Source organism: Notothenia rossii, assembly GCF_949606895.1.
Source record: "Notothenia rossii genome assembly, chromosome: 4".
In the NCBI taxonomy this organism is placed as follows: Eukaryota; Metazoa; Chordata; class Actinopteri; order Perciformes; family Nototheniidae; genus Notothenia; species Notothenia rossii.
The window spans coordinates 89,092,460-89,110,494 of NC_136902.1; the positions used below are offsets into that span (position 1 = coordinate 89,092,460).

The 18,035-nt window shown below is 41.5% G+C and overlaps 1 protein-coding gene across 3 annotated transcripts in view; it reads right to left on the reverse strand.

Annotated features, from left to right (window-relative positions):
• Positions 1-2,522: 2,522 nt before the first annotated feature.
• Positions 2,523-18,035, reverse strand: part of LOC307035274 (interferon-induced protein with tetratricopeptide repeats 1-like) — a 36,386-nt gene continuing 20,873 nt past the window's right edge. For 2 of the 3 annotated variants that reach the window (XM_079674387.1, XM_079674388.1), the window contains 2 exons: positions 7,859-7,971; positions 2,523-4,303 (listed from right to left, as the gene is read on the reverse strand). In XM_079674387.1, the coding sequence (XP_079530513.1) occupies positions 3,001-4,303; positions 7,859-7,863 (1,308 nt within the window). In that variant the 5' untranslated portion in view covers positions 7,864-7,971 and the 3' untranslated portion in view covers positions 2,523-3,000. The remainder of the gene's footprint in view (positions 4,304-7,858; positions 7,972-18,035) is intronic. The other variant, XM_079674386.1, reaches the window with a different exon arrangement.

Below are 18,035 nucleotides of genomic sequence, written 5' to 3' on the forward strand. Positions count from 1 at the left end.
AAGGTAAAATACCCTGTAACTTTACAAAACCTTTTGATTTAAATGTTCTTGAACCGACACTATACAATTGTTTTTTAAGTGCTTCACCGTTTTTCAAATATAAATGTCATTTGTAACTAAACTTTGTAAACTACCAGTGTTGCCATAAATAACGTATCTATGCCACAATTTTAGATGCGGATTTTGTTAAACTAATACTTTTGCACTGTGGACCAATACTTTAAATTGACGGGGAAGGGGGTAGCAATAAAGATAACACCATTAAACAGTTACACAACATAACAGAAATAATATCGATAGCAGCGTCCCTAGCAACCACCTTGGTAACAATGAAAAGGTTGTGTGGACACAATTTCCTGAAGTAATCTTCGTAATAACTAGCAAACTAAAGATCTTGTAAATCCATTGCACACATAATCTGAAATAACAACTCATATTTCTCGCATCAAATGACATCAAAACGCATTTTAATGGCCAAACTAACTTTAAAATAGGCATTTTCCACCGAGAATAAAACGAAGTTCAGCCATGTTTTTTTTTTCTGCAGGGTGAAATTTGAAGATCACGTGACATAGGCGCCAGCCATTGGAATGAATGGTGAAAAAAAACGTAGGGACCTTACAATTTCAGAGGCGTTTTTGTAGAAATACTACGTCCTACGTTGTGGACCAACGTAGTTATTACACATTTTTTTATGAGACTGGGTTGTCCATTTAGCTTAGGAACCTTCCTAATCGAGTGAAATGACCCGGAAGTCCCTCAGTGGCAGCCATGATAAATGCCGTTCAAATTCTCTACATGGTAGAAAAGGATTTTTCAAACGTCATTATATCATGAAAGTTACGGTGCTTATTAAGCATTTTAAAACGTATGTGGTAAGTTGCCAAAGTGCTTTGTTTTGAACGTTCATCAGTATTATAATCAAAAAGAGAAATATGAACGTTAGTTTTTACTGAAATGATCAAATAAAGTCAACATTTCACTGAGCTGTGTGGGGTCTGTTCAACTTTTAAAAGATGTTTGAATGGTGATATACACAGTGATAGATGTTAAACTAACGTTTATAATAAATACATTTGTATTTATTTTAAGATATTTTCATACAATCATACGTATTGGGATCATTTGTATTAATGTGGACCGGAGGGAGAGGGTGACGAGCATAAGTTTCACTTTCCTTTTTTATTTCAATTCCAACTTTGGTCATGAAGAATATGTTTCTCTGTTGTCCACGTTCATAAAGCATAAAGCAACAGCATCAGAGCACGGTGCAGAGTCTCTAGATGAGTCCCTCGTTTTTATTAAACATCTATGTTGTAGTCCGTTGTATAGAAAACTGTAGTTTCCATAGTTTCACCACAGCAGCAGACGCACAAAATGACGTCCGCTGGCGCATCATAAACACGTCGGATAGTGAAAGTGCAGTCGGATTCTCTAAAGTAGCGCAGTCTCTTCTCCTAAGTCCTTTTGAATTCTCCTATCCACTATCCCTTAACCCCGTGACGTTTCACTCAGAGGTCAAGGAATAGACGACAGGGTTAGAAATTAGGAGCTGATTTTTGGACTATTCGACTGCAGCCCTGCACCGCGACGCTCTGCTGCTGCCATCTACTGCTGTAACCAGGTTACTGTTTGGATACCACTTCCTGTTGACAGGGTACTGCTGAACTAAAAAAACAAACACTTGTTTTCACATAAAAGTTCATCTTCTTTTATAGGAGCACTGTCTTTCATCACCCCTTATCCCTGGGGGAAATTCTCATACAGCTGTTTGTGTTTATTGCTCATCCTTGTTGACTTCAAAGTGGAACATTTAGGCACCTTGTGTGCAGTACTGCTACATGTTCTATAGCGTATATGCATGTATTTCACGAATAGAGGTCACTACAGTGGACAGCTATTCAAAAGGTGTTTTCTTGTATATGCATGAATTTTGATGGCATAGTTGCACATCAGCCACTACACAGGACCCTATTGCATCCTCCCATACACTGCCACTCAGTGGAAAGTCAGTGTAAGTGCATGATACATTTCTCTAAAACCAAGATAGACGACAGAAAGCCAGATGGACCGAATCACTAGTATCTTGCCAATCCTTTTATTGAAAGCGCCCCCTGCAGGTATAACAATGTTGGTGACATCAAGTAACAACTAAGGAATCATATAATTCATAAATTGTCAAAGTATTGATTTTATGTTTGAAGGAAATTATGATTAATCACCTGTCCACTAAAGTGGACGTCATGCGCCACTGGCTATATTTAAACTACAATTCATACGGTTACTGCTACTGTACTGTTGTTCTTGAAAATACTTCATCTGCAATATCTTTTTAGGCCGTAAATCAATATACTTAAGTTATTATATTGTCATTTTAAGTTTGCACATCTTTATTTATCTTTTTTTTTAAATGTACATGTCTTCAGTTCAAACTTAGACGCATACTGACCACCTGAGTGGACTAATAAAACTTTTTTTTTCAACATTTGAAAAAACCAGGAAACCAAAAACAAGTACATGTCTTGGTCTACACAATGCATTTTTATTGTTTTTTTTTTACAGTATAGAGGCACTCTTGACATACAATCAGTTGCATCGTGCAATACTATTGAGGTTATACATCCATAATATATTGAAATACCAATCACACATTTTTATATTACACAAATAAAAGCTTACGGCAAAGCACATTTCATAGGTCATAGAGTATTTTTCTAGAAGGAACAGTGCACATGGAAAACATACACATAATTAATGAAAGCAACATGTCAACAACCAGTGTTATAAAGGATTTGGCTTGTTTCCTAAATCGAGATAACTACTGCTGACAGTTTTTCAGTGCATAAGCTTTTAGATATATCTTTAAACAGCCTCTGTCTACTAATTATGTGCAGACACTTGTTGAAACTGCCTTTAAAGTACACAGCTCAATCAATAAGTATAGATTATTTTCAGGCAGTGCAATACCTATGTTTTTCTCTGATTGTTCTCCCTGAGCTGTTAAGAACAATATGGCTCTTGCAGGTTTGCCAGAAACTCCCTTATTTCTCCACACATGCTGTCCCTGCCTTTGTCTCTAATCTTCTTCAGAAGTTCGATGCTGTTCTTACGAAAGAAGGATTGATGCTGTATCTTTGCTGCCTTCATGTGATATCGTGTTGACATTTTGCTATCCTGTTTTTGGAAATGTAAATATTTTGCATAGTAGTTGAAAAGCATTTGTTTATCTTCAAGTTCCAGATCACTTTTTAGCAGTTCCTGATAAATCTGTTCAGCTTTAGCCTGACCATCATGTGACTGTGTGTATATCTTAGCAAGGTGTAGTTTCCTCATAAGTGAGGAATCAGGGTAAAGAGCAATCACCTCCTGATGGAGACTGACTGCTCTGTCTAGCATGCTTGTCGTTGGGGGACTGTCACTGAAAAAGAGCCTCTTTTGGTAGCAGAGAGCCGCACGTCTCTTCAGATAACGCTCATCTGGATGGTTCTGCAGAGCCTCTTCTGCCAAATCAATGGCATCATCATCAGATATATATTTTCTGTAAACCCATAGCAATGGTTTTAAACCACTGTAACTGCCGACAGGACTTCTCAAAACCTTTGTGGCTAACTCACGTGCTTCATCTTCAATACTTTCTCCTTTCTGAGCACGTTGACAAAGATAGTGAGCAGCAAGGTCCAAGTTCTCTGGATCCTGTTCTTGGGCAATTCTCATTATGTTAAAGATGTCATCATCCAGCCCTGTGCTGCTGTACTTAGAAGCATACGTTAACGCTAAGACATGCCAGCTGTTCCACTCCACCACGTCCGGCTGCATCTCGATGGCTCTCTGGAAGTAATCTGCAATCAGGTTCATGTCGCCCTTAAACGTCATCAGCGTATAGGCTTTTTCAGCGTAGATCTCTGGGTGGAGCTCCTCCTGGGATGGAGATGGGTATTTTTCATTCAGGGCGTCGACCTTTGACAGGTAGGCCTCGCTCTCTGCTTGGTCTCCCAGGTGGTGGTGCAGCCAAGCCAGGTTCCCGTAGTTCACCACCAACCAGGGGCCCTCATCTGCATTTCTCATCTTATTGAAGGCCTCTGTAGCCTGGTTGAAGAAACTTTGGGCGTCTTCATTGGATCCCAGCTTGTACTGAAAGAACCCTCGCATGTTGTAGATGTGACCCAGCCATCTGTTTCCATTCTCTGTACCAATGTCTAACAAGTTTTCCCTACAACGTGAAAGTAAGGACCTGCTGAGGTCTAGATCCCAGGTGAAGTGGCACTGCAGGGCCTCCAGTCTGGACGCCAGTGTTTCAGCAGCACTAATAAAAATAAATAAAAATAAAAATATTTAAAAACATCCTGAATAGTTTAATACAAAATCCAATCCAATCCACTTTATTTCTATAGCACATTTAAAAACAACAGAGTTGATCAAAGTGCTGTACATCAACAACTGTACAAAAAAACATAGCATAAATACATAAAAAACAGAGAGGACATGAAACAAATGTAAAACACGAGACAATGAAACCAGATCAGAAGCCACAGACTGAATAACTCATGACGTAAAAACCTGTTTCCTGGTCTGTAAATGCCAGGGAAAATAATTTGGTTTTTAAACGAGATTTAAAAACAGGCAGAGTTGGAGCAAGTCTAACCCTGAGGGGCAATTCGTTCCATAACTTTGGAGCTGCAACAGCAAAGGCTCTGTCTCCTCGCTGCTTTAACCTTGATTTAGGGACGACCAGAAGGAGTCTGTCAGCAGGCCTCAATGACCGTGTGGGTGTGTATGGTTTTAAAAGATCTGCCAGGTACGGTGGGGCTAAACCAGTTTGGGCTTTGTATGCAAACAGTACATTTTAAATTGTATTCTAAAATTGACTGGGAGCCAATGTAAAGAGGAGAGTACAGGCGTAATATGTTCACGCCTGCCTGTCCTTGTAAGGAGGCGCAAGCATTCTGGACCAGCTGTAGGCGTGACAGGGAAGCCTTGCTTACTCCAATGTACAGAGCATTGCAGTAATCCAGTTTAGTGGATATAAAACAATGTATTACTCACTCAAAGTCATCAAACGAAAGGAAAGGCTTGACCTTTGCTAAAATTCTTAGCTGAAAAAAGCTGGATTTTACCACAGAATTGATCTGTTTGTCCAGTTTAAATCAGGTTCAATCCGCACACCCAGGTTTGTTACAATGGATTTCACATTTGGGACAAGAGAATCCAGCACAGGCAAAATGCCTCTGAAGTGTGCAACATTTGAATACACACTGTTTAACTAGTTTAGAGGAAGGGAGAATAGAAGGAAGGAATGGAGCAAAAAACACTAAAGAGGTGGATAGTAAATTATCCATTTCACTTAATCCATGAAGATCATCTTAAGTGAGGGTTGGAACGAAGAACGATTGGTAAATGGGAGACTTGCCTTCGGGCTCAACTCCCCCTTCACCAACACATGCATTACTGCTGCTTCTGTTTCAATCTGCCTGTCAATCTCACACTCTACTTTACCTCTTGCCCATTAGCAAACATTTTTTAACTCCTTCACTACCTCACAACTCGGAGGGAGCATTCCAGCGTTTTCTGGCATAGACCCATGGCTTCAGACTTCAAGGTACTGACTCTCATCCTGACTGCTTCACACTCAGCTGCTAAGGGCCCAATGATTGCTGGACACCATGGCCTGCCAACAGAACCACATTAGGTGTATTCACACCGCAGTACTTTTCCCACTTAGTTCATCAGAACTCTTTAGTTCTGATGAACTAAAGTACAGATCGCGTTCACACCGGAATAAGTCCCTGGGGGAGGATTAGTCAAATAAAGCCGCTGACTTCTTCTTCTGCTTTGGGTTTACTGGCAGGCCGCAAACCACTTCACGGCGTATACTGCCACCCGGAGTCCCCGGCCGGAAGTCCCCGGAGTTGGGGACTGGCTTCAGTAGAAGCTGCTGGGACTCCCAGCAGCTTCTACTGAAGCCTTCAGAGTAAATCGCCTGAACGCAGACACGTCCTCATCTCCACCGCTCCCATGTTTTATTTTTGTGTTGCTATAAGTTAGTCTCTCTGCGTTTGTGCGCTAGGCTAATGCTAATGCTAATAATGCTAATGCGAGGATAATAAAATGGCGGCTTCACAAAACCTTTTGGGAGTTTTACGGGGCGTGGTTTGCAATCCGCCCAGCCAATCAGACATAGGAACCTTTTTCTCCCACGAAAGTCTCTGCTCTCTAGCAGGGACTGAAAAGGGGGTAAAAAAGGTTCTGATGAACTCTTTTAGTTCCGGCTCTTTTTGGTGTGAACGCAACATTTCTGAACTATATCGGAACTAAAGTGGGAAAAGTACTGCGGTGTGAATACGCCTTTTGTCTCCAAATAGAAGAGACACACTTATCAGGGACCTAAATTGGACAATCTCCTTTGGCGACTGAAATAAAAAATCCTGTTCACGGATATATTAAAGGTTGTCAGGGAAGATCCCTGTGGAGGCCAGAACTCAGACAGAGAGAGAACAGACGCAGCGTTCACTTTGGGTTTAAGGTGATGACTGTTTGAGATGAGAGCTCATAACTATGTTTTGTTTCTTTCTTGTTCAGCATGCAGGGACTAGAGCTTTCATTTTGTTGGGTAACCCAGAGTTGTAGAATGACAATATCCAAACCTTGAGCCTTGAAACTTGAAACCTCTAAGAAAGGAAATTAAAAAGAAATATAGAATAGAAAAGGTGTAGAATGAAGACAGGGTTTGGAAACATTTATTGGTCATTCCAGAATTGGAAGACATTTCATGTCCCCCATACAAAAAATCCAATAATCCATGCCCAAAAAGCTAAAACATGCACTTGTTGTGTTAAACATACTTGTCTTGAGACTAAATGTATATAAAGTTGTAGAAAAAGTGGTTTCAAAGTATTATTTAAATTATCAAATAGCTCTTGAACACCCCCTAAAATGGCCTTTTTCTCTTGTCCCCGCTTCTTGGTGACCAACTTGCATGTCAAATGTAACATTTAAAATAGGGATTTGATTTACTTTTGTTGGTATTATTCTATTGATATATGCCTCTTGTAATGGTAAAATCAATTTGTTACATCATAAACATATTTTAAATAACAGTAATTTTGCACAGAAGGTGTGTCCCTCAACATGCGTTCAACCATAGAGGTTCAACCCTGTTACCCAAATCTTTTTAGCTTGGCAGAGGAAGTGAAACAACTGTAAATCAAAGGGCACACAGGAAGTGACATCAGCAAGCCATGTGCTAGTGCCATGGGTCGACCAAAGATAAGTCCTCTCTTTTATTTTTCATATTTTTACAATCTGTTCAGTCTTAAAAGAATGTGGCACTTTAACCCACTCAACCCTGTTACTAATATTATCAGAATAAAGCACATTAGATTCAAAGTGATCTTTCTTTCATTAAATATCCAAGTTTGTCCTTGCCTTGAAAGTAGCATTACATGCTACATCCAGCAGTAATTCCTGAGGTAAAATCTAAAATTAGCATTGATTTTCAACCCTGTTACTTTAATTAGAGTAACAGGGTTAATTCTTCATTGAAAAATATACATGTGATGCCTTAGCCGGGCAAATCACTTTTTTGATCGTTTACTATCTGTTTTTCCTAAATACATAACAAAAAAGAATGAAATAAAAGGTTAATTTTTCAAAAATGTTGGTGTCTAAATTGTCCTCCAATTCTGGAATGACCCATATATTCAGATCCATATGTTCAGATTCATATGTTCAGATTCATATGTTCAGATTCATATGTTCAGATGCTGCTAGTACCCTTGAACTCAATAAGACATTCAATAAATCCTTATGATACTCATTATATATTCTTACAGTGATATATAATTCAGAAGCAGATACTCACCTCATCGTTCAGCTGTTTCCTCAAATCAGTAGTTCTGTAAATGTTGGGATGGTTTTGCTCTTGATGCTTTGGATCAGCTGCTATAAAGTCGGTGATATGCCACTTCTGCTTTGCTGTAAATAATGAGAGATGTTGTTGCGCGAGCATATTTAAATGTTCCCACTGCCAAAACGCAAATGCCATAGGCGAGGAATTTGGTTAATAAATACTATGTTATTTTGGTCTTGTTGCACCTTCACTTTTTTTTCTTAGGAAGGAAACTAAAGCCACATATCTAACTTGACTCTGCAACTGTTCTCTTTATATTTCCTCCGAAGTAACTCTAACTGTAACTTGATGCCATTATGGGTTAAATAATCAAACCAAAGATGCCACACTTTGAATGGCTGCAAGAATAAAATGTGACAAGCATGGAACCACGCCAGCACTTGACTAAGGTTTTTTGCATTGTTAAAAAATGAACACAGATAAACCAATAACAGTTAAGACTTCAAAGCTTGTCAAATTATGGTATGGAGTTAACATCACACCAGTATGTGAAAATAATAGGTGAATGTATAGTTAATGCTAATATATAAAACGGACAAGTCAAATCAAGCAATCTGATTGGTTCTTAGCTGTGATATACTAAGCATATACCACGGGTAGAATTGTAAGTTACTTTTCACAACAAGTCAGTATCCCTCCGCGTCTGAGAAAAACGGTATACCGTTGGGTTGAAAAGCAAACTGCCTGCAGTTTGCTTTTCAAACTGGAACAAGAAAACAGCAGAGAAGTAACGGGGCAGAAACCCTCCTTTTTACGCAGCGGTCCAGACATAGACATCAAACTGCAAAACATATTCAGTGCGCAGTTCCTTTGGCATTAGGGCAGGGGTATCTAGATACTTTCCAAGGTTTGACATAATGAATTGTGCTACTTTTAAAGCAAGCAACGATGTTTTCAAATCTGTAATCAAAGAGGTCCGCAAAAACGCTATCGACCAATCAGATTGCTTGATTTGACTTGTCAGTTTTATAAATATATTTACATTTCTTCCGTTACGAAACAAACTTACAAAGCATAAAATGGAAACATTTAAGATGAACTTCGACCTCAGGGGGGTCATACTATGGAGGAATGGACTGAGCAGTGCCTATCTCCAGAAAAAAAAGCACCTAAACTAAGACATGCAGAGCTACGTGAAGAGCAGGTAGACCAACTGGAAAAGTACCACCATTCAAAAGCTTTCTGATGCGGGTCTTGAAACAAAGCAGAGAAATGATGACCGTTAGTGGCCACAGGTACGAAAGCTCTCTCCAGAGCTACTGGAAGCCCAATCTCGGGGACCGGAGAAAGTGGAGCAATATTCTCGCCGCGCAAAGCAACAGCTTAGAACAGGGATGGGCAAATGGCGGCCCGCGGGCCGCAGTCAGCCCCCGCCTCCTATTTTTGCGGCCCTCAGGTTAATTTATAAACAACGTAATTAATACAATTAATTTGTTTTACTTGTAGTACTGATACCGTCCACTAGACTCCTAGTTACGTCGCGAGCTGCGTACATGATTTCAAATAATCTGTAACGCATTTGTGTGTATTGTGTTTGTTTCCCGGGGAAACCCTCACAAGAAAAACTGGCTGTTGTTATGCCTGCTTTGACGTTAAGTTGCCGCTTGTAATTATGCCTTTACAAGCTTAAAAGTTGTTTTTATCATCTGAATTTGGCGAAACAAGTTTAATATTCTTAAAACCAAGACTTTGTTTATTTGAAATGAAAACAAACTGTCACAGACCCTGCCTTGTTATCTATGATTACTACGCTTTTCATCCATAATTTCAGCAGGAGGGAGGGGGAGTGGTGCTGAGGAACAGCAGAGTGCGGGCTGAACGGTGTCTCTGTGGACATTCCCCTTATTGTGGAATGAGGGGAATGCAGAGACAGGCTACAAGTCTTTTAGGTTCAAGTTAGCCAACTAATGTCTGGGTTAGTGTTTATGACTTCATGTGTATGTCATCTTAATGGTTAATCTCAATACACACACATTTTCCGTGCTTTCCAATAGTTTAAAAATAGTTTTATTCCACTCTTTAATAACCTGTTCAATACAAAATGCCACTTGTAAAAATAAAATAACATTTCTGTGAACTGATATTTGTTTAGTGAGCTTATTAGAGGACGTTCCCATTTTTTGGGGATGTTCCCTTTGATTGTAAAATGTCAATGAAGATGTCAGTCAGACTTAGTATATTTGTTAATAATTACATACAACACATGGAATTTGTGTGTGTGAATCTGCGGCCCCCTGGGTCGAATGAATGAGGCCCCGCCTCCCACGCTGTATCCAGTTCTTATTATACATCCATGCTCACGACAGGCCGTGATATATGCTCATTATATCACAGCTAAGGGCATATATCACGGCCTGTCGTGAGCATGGATGTATAATAAGAACTGGATACAGCGTGGGAGGCGGGGCCTCATTCATTCCTATGAGAGTTGCTCATTAGCGCATGATGATAAAATGGCCCAACTTTTGAGAGAACAAAACGTCACAGGTTACCCGGCATGCCTGAGAAGTACCCGTATGTGCACTCATAGCGCATGCGCAACTTTAACCAAAATGCTCGTTCACATCAAGCACGTCAATTTGCGTACATGTAACAGCACCGCGCGTTCATGACAGGATGGTAATGGATTGTTATTATGATGGATTTGAAGATCCAGGGTGATGCACATCGCTTTTTAAGCCAGGAATAGTGTTTGAAAAGTGCTTGAAAAATCGGCAAAAGTGTTTTAAATAGGAGGAGAGATTACCCAGAGAGCTCTGCACTGCAGTGCAGATGGCTTTTCCACCCAGACTGAAGCCAGAGAACAGGCTGCTTCACAGCACTTTAGAACCCAGGAAAGCAGCTTGGATCATTTAACGAGGCGGCAGTTAGCAGCTAGCGGCTAGCTAGTAATTATGCTAATGTACACATCAATCGTTATGTACTTATATTACGCTGTAACAGGATCTAGTGATATCCAAGCAACAGAGCTTCATTTAGTATGAAATAATTATTGCACTGTAGGCTATATATATATACAGTTCAATAAGCTTCTTAGTGCAATAAGAAGCTACAGGGACGTTAATTTAACGTCGGTAATATTAACTTGATTTAATACAACATTTACGGTACAAGATGTAATCATACAGCCCATGGAGTATAATATTTTACAAATGATGAATTACAGCAAACATGTGCAATATATCCATTATTACAGCTCCGTGGGCTGGCAGTAAGACGATATGGGTCCGTTCTTATTGTGCATCCATGGGTAAAGATAAACGCATGTAGTGCTGAACACGTAACATGAACGTGCCGGGCGGCGCGGTCGCATGGGTTGGATGCGCGTTCATAATGCAGAGGGAAATAACTCAGAATAACGTTATTAGCACATTTGTACAACTTGAGGAACGAATGTTTTTAATAAGGGCTATACAAGTGTTCATACTGGGTAGTTTATTTAGTTTAAAAAAAATTATCCAACGATTTACAGACCACTCTTTCCCCATGTTAGTCAATGGAAAAAAGTGTTTCTGGGCCTGGCAACGAAACGGAAGTGTAGTACCGCCGTTTGGCCACCACAAATATTTTCATCTGAGTCCGGCGCACTTCCTGGGGGCTTGGTCGTGAGCTATTGCTTAAATATACTTCCTGTCTCAGTTTTCCCTCCCGTTTGATTGTCCAACAGAGGTGGGAAGTAACTAAGTACATTTTCTCAACTACTATACTAAAGTAACATTTTGAGGTATATGTACTTTAATTGAGTGTTTTCATGTTATGCTACGGAGACCAGGGACAGTTTTAACACTTTTTTGGTTTTCCCCAATAAGTAAAAAACCATTTACACTAGGATAGCCATTTCGCTATATTATACATTCTCAATGTGTGAACTACTGAAACAATGTATTTAAGATGTTTCGATGAAATAAGTACAGGTTGGAAAATGTATTCTTTTTAAAAACCTCAACTGTTACAACCAGGGACAGTTGTAACACATGCCTGGGATGGTTGTAACATGTTAATAATGGTTACCTTTTTTCACACTACATGACAAAAAAGAGGGAAAGCTGTTAAATTCTAAGGCAACAAGATTTTAATGGGGTTCCACACATCCTCCAACAGACGGCCCGGGGGCAAGGCAGAGTCCAAAAAGGGGCGAAGACCACAGCGGGCGAACCCAGGGGACCGGGCACTAGGGCGAAGGCAGCGGCAGGAAAAGTCAGGGGGCCGGGTCCGACGGCGAGGACCGCGGCACTCAGGGGGCAGGGCCCGAGGGCGAAGACCGGACAGCTCCGGAGGCCGGGCAGGAGCCGGTGTCGACCGGACAGGATCCGGAGCCGGTGGGACAGGTGTCGGCAAGATCCCCAACGGAAGAGGACACAGGGCCGGCAGGACCCCCGGCAGGAGAGCAGTCGGCGGAACCTCCAACGGCACAGGACATAGGGTTGGCAGGACCCCCGGCAGGAGAGCAGTCGGCAGAACCTCCAACGGCAAAGGACATAGGGTTGGCAGGACCCCCGGCAGAAGAGTAGTCGGCGGGACCTCCAACGGCACAGAACATATGGTTGGCAGGACCCCCGGCAGAAGAGTAGTCTGCGGGACCTCCAACGGCACAGGACACAGGGTTGGCAGGACCCCTGGCAGAAGAGTAGTCGGCGGGGCCTCCAACGGCACAGGACACAGGGTTGGCAGGACCCCCGGCAGAAGAGTATTCAGCAGGGCCTCCAACGGCATAGGACACAGGGTTGGCAGGACCCCCGGCAGAAGAGTAGTCGGCGGGATCCCCAACGGGACAGGACATGGAGTTGGCAGAACCCCCGGCAGGAGAGCAGTCGGCGGGATCCCCAACGGGACAGGACATGGAGTTGGCAGGACCCCCAGCGTTACCTACTGTAACCCCAGCTTCTATGAGTATTGGCGAAGCCCTCTAAGTGCTAGGCCCCAGTGGCTCCACGAATAGCTGAAGAAAAGTTATTTTGTATGGGAGCAGATTGTCGGGCCTCCTTCCTATTTATACCGGAAAGAGGCCCGAGGATGGGGCCCACCTTTTGGGTGGGCTTGGACTACAAGTGTTTCAGTGCTGCGCGGGTGCGCAGGGGGATTATCCAAGATAGCCTTAGAGGGCTTCGCCAATACTCATAGAAGCTGGGGTTACATTAGGTAACCTCAGTTCCCCCTCCTTCTTCTCCCCTTTGTTTTGTGTTTGTTTTTGTCTGTCTGTATGTGTGTTTGTGTTTCTGGCTGGGCGTGGCTACCCACTTCTGTTTCCCACCAACTCATCCCTTCAGCTGTTGCTCATCATCCGGATTACAACTACACACCTTCACCTGCATATATACCCGGTTCCTCCATCCAGTATTCACCAGTTCGTCGTTTTACCACGCTGGTAATACGACATGGTATATTCGCTATAGCTAAACTATACTCTCTGTGTTAAGCATTGTGAGTTCAATCCTGTAAGCATGTGGAGAGCGTAACACTGAATGCAGTGGGGTTTGAACACCAACGCACAACCCATTTCACCACACGCCTCTTTTTATGGAACTGGTACAGGGTGATATTGCATATATCATGGGACTTTGCCACTGCCCTGAGTGATTTGCCCTCCTGAACTTCATTTGAGGCAGCAGAGGAAGTGGCAGTCCCCTGTCTTCCTTCCTCTTTCTGATATTCGGTATACTGTAAACACACGCACACACTGTACGTACAGCATTTTATTTACAGGGACAATCAGGCCTGCCCCTCCCTACAGGCCAATCACGCAGGATGCAGGGGGCCCTGCCCAGAGGGCCTCAGCTGTGAAGTTCTCCATGCAGTTCTCCGCTCAGTCCTCCGCGCACCCCCCGCGAGAGTGAGAGTGAGAGGTGACTAGGGGAGCAGGTCTGTAACCCGACACCGTTGCAATGAATCGACATCTGACCAATCAGGCTTTGATACGGCCACTAGTGTGAAGAGATGTCGGTGAAAAGATAGTTTCAGTCTGGCGCAAAAAACAAAACATGCAGAAACTAGAGCATCACTCGAAGGTCGGTTATTGTATGAGTCAAATGTACAACTTGCGAATGTTGTATAAGTCAAATTGCCAATTGCCATATTAAAACATCAGCTGCAATTCGCGACATGAAGAAGGCAGTCTCTGCATAGCATATAGGCTAAAGGAGATTCAGTTATTTCCAGCATTCTTTATTTAACATTCATTCAAGTATGTTATGCCTTGTATCTGCTAATGTACAGGAGGAAGAGTGATAAACGGTCTGTCTAGTTGGCTTACATAACAGTTAAAGTTTACAGCCTAAAAAACATGGAGCATTTTTTCCCCTTTTATTCATTTTTATTTCAATTTGCACATTTCATGGTGATGTTCAGCCTCTCCCCTTCACTCCTAACAGTCATCATCATGTCAACCACAACACAGAGAAATACTGATAGAAATGTGTGTGTAGTTGTTGATACATTGCTGACAGAGGGAACTACATTTGAATACAGATTTAAGAAATATCAGTTTTTGAGCATGTCATAAGCATGTCTTGTCTTGACTATATTACAACTATATTATAATAAAACAATATAGTATTTTTATTAATGAATTGATTATGATTATGATTATTAGTTGTAGTGTCCCGTCAATTATGTTAAGTTTTGTCATGTTTGTGTTCGTCATGTTCATGTTAGTTTAGTTTAAGTTCCACTTCCTGTTTTATTTTGTACTCAACTTGTCTCATTCCAGGTCCCTTTACTTCCTGCTCTGGTTCCTTTTCCCGCCATCGTCAGTGTCTGCCCCGCCCCTGATTGTTTCCACCTGTGCCCACTTACCTCATGTATATATTGTCCTGTCTCCCCTTGTCGGTTCGTCTTGTTCATTGTTCCAAGAAGCCAGATCCAAGCCATTGCTTAAAGAGATTCAGTGTTTTGCCTTTTTCCCTCCATGTGAGTGCTTTACTTTTTTCATTTTTGTTATTTCCTCTAAAAGAGTGATTTTGTTTTTGCAAGTAAAGATTATTTTTCTTCAAACTTTTTTTTTTCTCTTGGTTGTGCATTTGGGTCCTCCAAACTATTGAGTCAAGGTTCCTAACATTAGTAGAAGTAGTTTATTTGCATTAATTATATTTTAATCTTTTTGAGGCTAGTATTTGGCAGGAAATGCATAAATTACATTACATTGCATTCAACCAACGCTTTTATCCAAAGCAACTTACAATAAGTGCGTTCGACCAACAAGATACAAACTTGAAGAAAACAGAATCATATAAGTACATCAGGTTTCATAGAGGTAAAACATTTCAAGTGCTACTCAACTGGCTTTAGATAAGCCAGCCCTTTATTAGTATATAAGTGCTTAGTTAGTAATTCTATCGTTCGAAGTGGAGTCTAAAGAGATGAGTTTTCAGTCTCCCCCGGAAGATGTGTAAGCTTTCTGCTGTCCTGATGTCAATGGGGAGCTCATTCCACCATTTTGGAGCCAGGATAGCAAACCCACGTGTTTTTGCTGATGGGAACTTGGGTCCATTTTCATTTGTTTATATATTAATATATTTATCATAACTGCATCCATACCCCTCGCTGTGCGGGTGCAGCGAGCTGTTTGGCTGATGCAGAGGGGAGTGCACGTGCTGGGGTGTACGGTTTAACCATGTCCTGGATGTAGGAAGGGCCAGATCCATTCGCAGCATGGTACCTCACTGTATAAAAAAGTAACTGTTGATAATAATAAACAGGAATTATATTTGCAAAGTAGCCAATTGTTTTCACTCCTGTCGGTTGGGGGGGATCATCTCACAATGTCGCTTGGGGCCCCAAGTTGGCCAGGGGCGGCCCTGCGCACACCAATCAACAATATTGATCTTTTTTTTTCACACAGATAAACCAATAACAGTTAAGACATCAAAGCTTGTCAAATGATGGTGTTTACAGCACACCAGTATGTGCAAATAATAGGTGAATGTATAGTAAATGCTAATATATACTTCCTGTCTCTGTTTTCCCTCCCGTTGGATTGTCCAACAGAGGTGGGAAGTAACTAAGTACATTTTCTCAACTTCTATACTAAAATAACATTTTGAGGTATTTGTACTTTACTTGAGTGTTTTCATTTTGTGCTACGGAGACCAGGGACAGTTTTAACACTTTTTTGGTTTCCCCCAATAAGTAAAAAAACATTTACACTAGGATAGCCATTTTGCTATATTATACATTCTCCATGTGTGAACTACTGAAACAATGTATTTAAGGTGTTTCTATGAAATAAGTACAGGTTGGAAAATGTATTTGTTTTTAAAAACTCAACTGTTACAACCATCCCTGTGTACAGGGACAGTTGTAACACATGCCTGGGACGGTTGTAACATGTTAATAATGGTTACCTTTTTTCACACTACATGACAAAAAAGAGGGAAAGCTGTCAAATTTTAAGGCAACAAGATTTTAATGGGGTTCCACACATCCTCCAACAAACAATGAACAATGATCAGAACTTAAAACAGAACACCAGATGAAATTAATCTGATTCAGTTGTGGCTGGTGTAAAAGTGACTTCCATCTGTACAGATAGCCTATTCTACATTAATGATGTAGACCTTCCTCCTTTGAGCTGAGACCATAGTCTAAATCAGCTGCCTCCGTCTCTCAAAAGCATCTCTTGCTCTGTTGAGAACACCTTCTTGGTTGTCCAGTAGCCTACTCTTTGGGGTGATTTTGATCCCTGACTCTTGTAGTGGCAATTTCTTATGTTACCTTATATGGTAAAACCAAATGCAACACTTATATGATCACACTGTACTCAGTACTCAGTCCCTTGCTCGAGCTTTTGTTATGCTTAAGGGTCAGACACCATCGCACCCAGATGTTTCCTGTCACTATCACACGTGTACAGTTCCTGTTCCTCAAAAGGGCATTGCAAGATACAGTAACAGTCAGCAAAAAGTCTTATCTCTCTTTGTCTGCACAGCAACAGTTACAGAAATAGCAAAACTGCCATGGTCCCTATAAAACACACAGACACAGTGCCCACTGTGTACACTCCTGCAGACTGCTCTGTACTCTGTATGACATGTACCTTTGAAGCACTTCAAATAAAGAACCAACAAGACAACTCTGTTTGCATCGGACCAGTTTTATTATTATTATTACTACTAGTACATCTCCGGATCATTGACGAGTGAAAGTTTCCACAACACTCTCCAACCTCAGCCTCTTTTACATTACATGTTAGACGCTTTTATCCAAAGCGACTTAAAATACTCAATACTGTGGGCAATCCCCACAGGAGCAATTTGGGGTGAAGTGTCTTGCCCAGGGACACAACGACATGCTGACTGCAGGGGAGTTTGAACCTATGACCCCCTGATCCGAAGACCAACGCACAACCCACTGCACCACACGCCTCTTTTTATGGAACCGGTACAGGGTGACATGGCATATATTTCATGGGACTTTGCCACTGCCCTGAGTGATTTGCCCTCCTGAACATCATTTGAGGCAGCAGAGGAAGTGGCACTCCCTTGTCTTCCTTCCTCTTTCTGATATTTGGCATACTGTAAACACACGGACACACTGTACGTACAGTATTTTATTCTGTTTATTTTTACAGGGACAATGCACACCAATCAACAATATTGATAATTCGAGCAAATGAGCCATCATTGTAAATGGGCCATGTTACATGGGTTCTGCATGCCCTCCCCAGCTGTTGTCTTGGTGATTAGTCTTTTGTGTATACATGCCTGTTTTCCCCCGTGTTCTCTGTCAGTTCTTCGTCAGTGTTTCCATAGTTTGGTTCCTGGTTCCCTCTCTGTATTCTTGGATTTCCCTCGTCTCCTATGTCCTCCAAGTCTACCCAGTTTGTTACTCGTTGTTGTTAACTACTTTTCTTTTTGTTGACCCAGCCTGCTCCTCCATTTTTTTGTATTTATTTGGAACAGCTTTTAGGATTCACTTCCCCTGTGACACATATAGGATTCATAGAAAGAGACAGTGCATGGTGATATGTAAATGAGTTAATATCAAATGGAAAAGTTCAGTTGAAATGCACGTTATTTCAAACTCATTTAGATAATGAGCAGCAGCTGTCTGCAGTGTCAGAATGAACAGCTGTTGGAGACACCGGCACCATGACGCACTGCTGCTGCCATCTACTGCTGTAACCAGGTTACTG